General features: G+C 41.1%; 1 protein-coding gene across 1 annotated transcript; it reads left to right on the top strand.

Annotated features, from left to right (window-relative positions):
• Positions 1-3,739: 3,739 nt before the first annotated feature.
• Positions 3,740-4,045, top strand: LOC138894858 (uncharacterized). Its single transcript, XM_070179589.1, has one exon. It carries the CDS (start codon positions 3,740-3,742, stop codon positions 4,043-4,045), a length of 306 nt encoding a protein of 101 aa, XP_070035690.1.
• The last annotated feature ends 4,265 nt before the right edge of the window (positions 4,046-8,310 follow it).

Raw genomic sequence — 8,310 nt, 5'->3', positions numbered from 1 at the left:
GAACATGTTCATGCAAAATGATGGAGAAGAATGCCGATTTCGATGCCCAACTTGCCTCACACAACACGTCGATTCGCAACTTAGAAGTACAAATGGGGCAAATCTCTCAAGCTCTAAATTCTCATCCTAAGGAGGCACTACCAAGTGACACGGTGGTGAACCCAAAGGGTGGGAACAATACGGGGTATGCCAGGGATGTTACTACAAGAAGTAAAAAAGGTGGGAATGCACCCACCTCAAGTCAAAGGCAACTTGTGGATGATGAGCAAGTGGTACAAGAATAAGAAATCCTAAACAATGTAGTACAAGCAAATGATGAAGTGTGGATTGATATTGATGACAATGTGGAAGAGACTCAAGAAGAAGTGAACCCATCTAGGGACCATGTTATTAACATACCGGAACCGGTAGTGCAAAAGGCTAAGGCACCATTGCCTAAGCCTCTTCCTCCATATCCTCAACGGCTTGCCAAGCAAAATGGCGAGCATCAATTCAAAAAGTTCATTGATATGATGAAGATTCTCTCAATCAATGTGCCATTAGTTTGAACAAATGCCTGGTTATGCAAAGTTTATGAAATATTTGGTGACAGAAGCAATCGATGAATTTTGAAACTATCAAAGTCACTCATCAAGTGAGTGCAATTATGCTCAATGGTTCCTAAATTAGAAGATCCCGGTGCTTTCACAATCCCTTGTTTTGCTAAAGCTCTTTGAGATCTTAGGGCAAGTATCAATTTGATGCCCTATTCGGTTTTCAAGACTTTGGGAATTGGGCAACCAAGACCCACATCTATGAGATTACAAATGGCGGATCATACTATGAAGAGACCGTTGGGAGTGATTGAAGATGTATTGGTTCGTGTTGATAAATTCATTCTTTCAGTGGATTTAGTCATTCTTGATTATGAAGTGGACTATAAGGTGCTGATTATTCTTAGAAGACCTTTCCTTGCTATGGGGAAGGCTCTTGTTGATGTGGAAGTCGGAGAACTCACTTTCTGGATAGATGAAAATGTGGTATTCCACATGTGCAAATCTATGAGGCAACCAAATAGCAATAAAGTGTGTTCTTTCGTGGACTTGGTGACCGATCTGATCGTTGATGACACAAGTGTCATGATTAATGTGGGTGATGTGTTGGAGGCCGTCTTGCTCAACTTTGATGATGACGAGATGGATGGCTTCATGGAATATGTGAACTCTTTGCAAGGGATGAGGTTGTACAATTATGCACCCCAAAAACTTTCCTTGGATCTTGAAAATAGGAAAACTCCTCCTACAAAGCCTTCAATTGAAGAGACCCCTACCTTGGAGTTGAAGCCATTGCCTCCACATCTTCGATATGAATTTCTTGGCCCTTTTTCTACTTTACCGGTTATTCTTTCCTCTTGTTTGACTAACGTGGAGGTTGACTCTATATTGGCGGTGCTCCACAAGAGGAAGAAGGCTATTGGGTGGACTTTGGCGGATATTCGGGGAATAAGCCCCGCATTTTGCATGCACAAGATTAACTTGTAGGAAGATGCTAACCCATCTATTAAACATCAAAGAAGACTCAATGAGACTATGCAAGAAGTGGTCAAAAAGGAGATTATCAAGTGGTTGGATGCCGGGGTTGTCTACCCCATTTTCGATAGTCCGTGGAATTCTCCGGTGCAATGTGTCCCAAAGAAGGGGGGCATGGTGGTCACCAATGAAGAGAATGAGTTGATTCCCACAAGAGCGGTGACCGGGTGGAGAGTGTGTATGGACTATCGTAAGCTAAACAAAGTCACAAAGAAGGATCATTTTCCATTTCCCTTCCTTGACCAAATACTTGATAGGTTGGACGGTCGTGCTTTCTATTGCTTTCTAGATGGATATTCGGGCTACAACCAAATCCTTATTGCTCAGGAGGATAAAGAGAAAACAACTTTTATATGTCCCTATTGTACTTCCGCCTTCAAGCGAATGCCATTTGGTCTATGTAATGCATCCGCGACTTTTCAAAGGTGTATGATGGCGATCTTCACAGACATGGTAGAGGACTACCTTGAAGTTTTCATGGATGACTTCTCGCTAGTCCGGAATTCCTTTGATGATTGCTTGGCAAATTTGGATAAAGTATTAACAAGATGTGAAGAAATGAACTTGGTGCTAAATTGGGAGAAATGTCATTTCATGGTCGAGGAAGGAATTGTCCTTGGCCACAATATCTCAAATAATGGCATAGAAGTCGACAAGGCAACGATTGAGGTGATTTCTAAACTTCCACCTCCGACTTCGGTGAAAGGCGTGCAGAGTTTCTTAGGTCATGCGGGATTTTACCGGCCCTTCATAAAGGATTTCTCTAAAGTGGTAAACCCGTTATGCAAGCTCTTAGTGAAAGATGCAAAGTTTCACTTCAATGATGATTGCATGAGAGCATTTGAATTGCTAAAGTTCAAGTTGACAACCACTCATATTATCACCGCTCCTAATTGGAGTATCCCTTTTGAGCTCATGTATGATTCTAGCGATGTAGAGGTTGGGACTGTTTAGGGGCAACACATCAACAAGATTTTTTATCTGGTCTACTATTCTAGTAAGACCATGAATGGTGCCCAAGTCAACTACACCGTTACGGAGAAAGAGCTCTTTGCCATTGTGTTTGCAATTGAGAAATTCCGCCTGTACTTGATGGGTGCAAAGGTTATTGTTCATACGGACCATGCTAAATTTCACTATCTTATGAGCAAGAAAGATTCAAAAACTTGGTTGATGCGATGGGTGCTATTGTTGCAAGAGTTTGATATTGACATACAAGATCGAAAAGGGAGTGAAAATCAAGTGGCAGACCACCTATCTCTTTTGGAGGAGGAGGGGAGGCCGCATAATGGCCTTGGGATCAATGACTCCTTCCCCGATGAGCAACTCTTGGCTATTTCAATGAAGGAAGTACCATGGTTCGCGGATCTAACAAATTTCCTTGTGTGTGGAATCATCCCAGATGAGTTCTCTTCATATCAAAGGAAGAAGCTCAAACGGGATTGTTAAGATTATTATTGGGATGATCCATACCTTTTCCGTATCTGCACGAATGGGGTAATTAGAAGAGGTGTATCGGAAGAAGAGCAAAGTAAAATTCTTGGGGCTTGCCATTCTTTGCCTTATGGTGGTCAACATGGCGGAGCAAGAACAATGGCCAAAGTGCTAAGTTGCGGTTTCTATTGGCCCACTCTTTACAAAGATGCAAGTGATGTGGTGAAAAGATGTGATAAATGTCAATGGGTCGGTGGAATCTCGAAGAAGAATGAAATGTCTCTCAATACCATTTTGGAGATTGATATCTTTGATGTGTGGGGTATTGACTTCATGGGTCCTTTGTGAGTTCTTGCGGAAACACCTACATCTTGGTCATGGTTGATTATATGTCTAAATGGGTTTAGGCCATTATTTTACCCAACAATTAAGCGAGAAGTGTGGTGGCGTTCTTGAAGAAGAATATTTTCACAAGGTTTGGTACTCCGCAGGCTATCATAAGCGATGTGGGGTCACATTTTTGCAACAAAGCTTTTGACACTTTGCTCAGCAAGTATGGTGTCACTCATAAAGTTACGACTCCCTATCATCCACAAGCTAGCGGTCAAGTGGAAGTCTCCAACCGGGAGATAAAGAGTATCTTGTCCAAAACAGTGAATGCTAACTGGACGGATTGATCAAAGAAGCTTGATGATGCATTATAAGCTTATTGGACTACTTTCAAAACTCCTACCGGAATGTCTCCATATCGGTTGGTGTTCGGCAAAGCTTGTCATCTTCCGGTGGAACTTGAGCACAAAGTCATATGGGCTCTAAAGAAGTTGAATCTTGATTGGGATGCAGCTGCTAACTTGAGAGTTGCACATTTGAATGGATTGGATGAGTTCTGGTACCATGCCTATGCAAGTTCGTCCTTGTATAAAGAGAAGATGAAGTACCTTCATGACAAATACATTTGGAACAAAAAGTTCAAGGTGGACGATCTTGTTTTGTTGTTCAACTCACAGTTGAGGATGTTTCTCGGAAAGCTAAAATCTAAATAGAGTGGTCCCTTTAAAATTGTGGGTGTGACACATTTTGGTGCATTGGACCTGAAGAACAAAAAATAATGAGGTATTCCGAGTCTATTGTCACCGAGTGAAGCACTATTTGGGAAAACTTGGTGATGGTCACGTTGTGGCAGTGATTCTGTGATGATCCAAAATGTCATCTTTAAATTTAATAAGTAATTATGTATTCTAAGACCTCAAAAAGCACCATTTATCATTCCTCGACTTACGTGCGCAGCCCGTACAATTTTTCGGAAAGTTTTTATATGAAAAATTGATTAAATGTGAAATAGAGCTTTAAAACTCAACTAAGTTGACTTTAGTCAACATTTTGAGCAAATGGACCCGGATAAGTGTTTTGACAATTTTGTTAGGTCTGTATCGTGATTTGGGACTTGGGCGTATGCCCGGAATCGAATTCCGAGGTCCCTAACTCGAGATATGGAATTTTGATGAAAAATTAAAAGCTTGAAAGCTTAATGATTTCTAAGATATTACTGATATTGGATTTATTGACCTCGGTCCGTATTTTGGTTTCAGAGCCCGATATAGGTGCACTATAATATTTATGACTTTTTTGCCAAATTTGGTGAGAATCGAAGTTGATTTGGCGTGATTCGGACGCCCGGTTGTAAAAATATAAGTTGTAAAGTTTTCTTGAAAGTTTCCTTTGATTTGGCATCCGATTCGTAGTTCTAGGTGTTATTTTGGCGATTTGATTGCGCGAGCAAGTTCGTATGATGTTTTATAACTTGTGTGCATGTTTCGTTTGGAGCCCCGAGGGCTCGCGTGAGTTTCGGATAGGCTACGGGATGATTTCGGACTTAGGAAATCTGGTTTTATGCAGACTTCTGGCTTTTGGGTGTTCTTCTTCGCGTTCGCGAAGGTACTCTCGCGAACACGAAGAGCAAATTGGGACTGACACATTTTGTGCTTTGCGTTCGCAACATAGCGACCGCGTTCGCGAAGGCTTGAGGTTCAAAGCTTCGCCTTTGCAATAGAAGCCTCGCGTTCGCGAAGGGAAAGAGACTGGCCAGGAAAAAATAGCCTTCGCGTTCGCGAGGTAGCCCTAGCATTCACGAAGAGTAAAAATAAGACAGCAAAAATTTGTGCTTCGCGAGAGTACCTTCGCGAACGCGAAGGGTAAAAATCCCACAAACGGAACTTAAGTTCTGGAAATGGGGTTACGACCCATTTTCATTTCTTTCCCATTTTTGAGCTCGGGTAAGGCGAATTTTGGGCGATTTTTACGGAAAAATATTGGGGTAAGTGTTCCTTATCCTATATTGATTATATTTCACGATTTCATACTCATTTATATCATGAATTCGGGTTTTTGTGGAAGAAAAATCAGATTATTATAAAATCTTCCAAAAACGAAAATTTAAGATTTGAAGGTCCATTTGACATCGAAATTGGATAATTTTTGTATTTGGACTCGTCTCGGAATGGGTGTTCGGATTTCGTGATTTTTTTCGAGATTTGAGACGTGGGTCCCACTGCCAAATATTTTAATGAATTTTGGATTTTTATCCGAAAAATTAATAAATTCATATGGAATTAATTCCTATTATTCGTATTGAATATATTGAATTGTTTGTGAATAGATTTGAATCTTTTAGAGTCAAATTTAAAAGGAAAAGTTGTGGTTGAATAATTGATTAGAATTTGCAAAGCGAGGTAAGTGTCGTGGTTAACCTTGACTTGAGGGAATAGAATCCTTAATTTAATTGTTATGTGAATTGCATGTGAACGACGTATAGGCGAGGTGACGAGTGTCTATACGTCGTCAAATTAATTGTTTGCCTGCTTACTTGAAAAATTATAAATTATTTTAAATCATGAATTAATTATTATAATAATTGTTTCTTTCCTATTCTTTGCCAAATATTAATTCTTGAATTCCTGCATTAATTTTTACATGCTACTTGAATTATGTGTCTTAATTGTTATTTGACATTTAGCATATTAAATATTAAACTGCCTATTTTCTCCCTGATTTCTATAATAATTTGCCATTTGATCTTGTTTGTTTCATGATTAAATCATAATTATTGTATGCTTGTGTCTTATAATTTTATATTAATTGTTGCATCTATTGGGGAAATTTCTTTTATAAGAATTGGTAAATGAATATACTGGAGGAGCGGGTTGCACGCCACAACAGAATTAATTATAATGAATATATTAGAGGATCGGGTTGCACGCCGCAACAGACTTATGAAAAGTCCATATTGGAGGATCGGGTTGCACGCCGCAATAGACTTATGAAAAGTCCATATTGGAGGATCGGGTTGCACGACGCAACAGATTTGATTAAAATGAATATATTGGAGGAGCGGGTTGCACACCGCAACAGAACTGAATGTGAATATATTGTAAGAGCGGGTTGCACGCTGCAACAGAATTAATGGAAATGATAATTGGTTATGACTGATGAGTTGCCTTCAATTATTATAAATGAATTACCTGATTTATTTCTATTATTGTTGTTGTTACTAATATTGTGTACATGTTAATGTAAGTGAACCGCCTTAGCCTCGTCACTACTTCGTCGAGGTTAGGCTCAACACTTACCAATACATGGGGTCGGTTGTACTGATACTACACTTTGCACTTCTTATGCAGATTTTGTAGTTGGTCCCAGCAGCGTACCATAGATTTGCTCGGATTTCAGCTACCAGAGGAGACTTGAGGTATAACTGCATGGCGTCTGCAGTTCTGAAGTCCCCATCTATTTTACTTTAGTTGTGTGTTTATTCCCAGACAGCTTTATTTTATTCAGACCTTATTTGTATTTATTCTAGAAGCTCGTGCACTTATGACACCAATTCTAGGATGGCATTTAGACACCGTTGTTTTTATGAATTATTCACTATATTTCAAACTTTGCTTCCGCTTTTGTTTCCTTGATTATTAATAATTTAAAAATTTGCTAATATTATTCTAACATTAACTTGCCTAGCAAGTGAAATGTTAGGCGCCATCACGGTCCGAAGGAGGGAATTTCGGATCGTGACAATTAGTATTAGAGCACTAGGTTACATAGGTCTCACGAGTCATGAGCAAGCTTAATAGAGTCTGAAGGATCGGTACGGAGACGTCTGTACTTATCTCTCAGAGGCTATGAAGTTTTAGGAACAATATCACTTCTTTCTTATTCTGTCGTGCGATTTTATTCTATCATCGATGATTGAATCATTCTACTCTTATTCTCTCGCAGATGGTGAGAACACGTAACACCTCTACAGATGGACAGGGACCAGAACCCCCGGTGGCAACTATGGCCAGGGGTAGAGGTCGAGGCCGAGGTCGTTCCAGAGGCCGAGGTAGAGCTCAGTCCAGAGCTCGAGCAGCTGCACCCATTGTAGAACCTCAGGTAGACCTTCAAGAGGAAGTCCTAGTTCAGAATGTACCAGTTGGACCAGTTCAGGTCCCGGAAGGATTCATAGCCACTCCAGTGCTTCAGGACGCTCTAGTCTGATTGGTAAGTCTTATGGAGGGCGTGGCCCAGAATGGTACATTTCCAGTGGCACCAGCCGTTTCACATGCTGGGGGAGGAGCACAAACTCCCGCTCCGGAGCAGATGGCTCCCCAGAATTAGGCTCCAGCAGTCCCGCCAGTTGGGATAGTTCAGCCACTTGTTGCGGCACGGATCGGTGATAGGCCCGCCATGTCTTTTGAGGCCTTATTGAAATTGGATAAGTTTAATAAGCTCTTTCTAGTTCACTTCAGTGGTACATCTTATGAGGACCCACAAGATTATCTTGAACGCTACCATGAGGTGTTGCAGAACATGGGTATAGTTGAGACCAATGGGGTTGATTTTGCTGTATTTCAAAAGAGGTGGTGGGGAGATTATACATTGACCCGACCAGTCGGATCGCCTGCACTTACCTGGGAGCAGTTCTCTCAGCTATTTCTGGAGAAGTTCCTTCCTATCACACTGGAGGAGGAATTCCACAAGCAATTTGAGCGTCTACAGCAAGTCAGTATGACTGTTACTTAGTATGAGTCCCGTTTTGTGGATTTGGCCCGTCATCTTTCCTTTTACTACCTATGGAGGGAGAGAGAGTGAGGAGGTTTATTGAGGGACACACTCACCCTATCAGACTTCAGATGGCCAAGGAGACCGGAAGTGAGATTTCTTTTCAGGCGGCTGCTAATGTCGTAAGGAGGATCGAGATAGTTCTTGCACAGGAAAGAGGGCAGAGGTCCGATAAGAGGCCTCGTCAGTTCGGTGGTTTCAGTGGTGCCTC

Source organism: Nicotiana tomentosiformis, chromosome 6 (assembly GCF_000390325.3).
Source record: "Nicotiana tomentosiformis chromosome 6, ASM39032v3, whole genome shotgun sequence".
Lineage (NCBI taxonomy): Eukaryota > Viridiplantae > Streptophyta > Magnoliopsida > Solanales > Solanaceae > Nicotiana > Nicotiana tomentosiformis.
This window is presented reverse-complemented; position numbering and strand designations above follow the sequence as displayed.

Coding starts and splice junctions, on each gene's coding strand:
- LOC138894858 (XM_070179589.1), top strand. CDS start 3,740: ATGTCTCCATATCGGTTGGTGTTCGGCAAAGCTTGTCATCTTCCGGTG.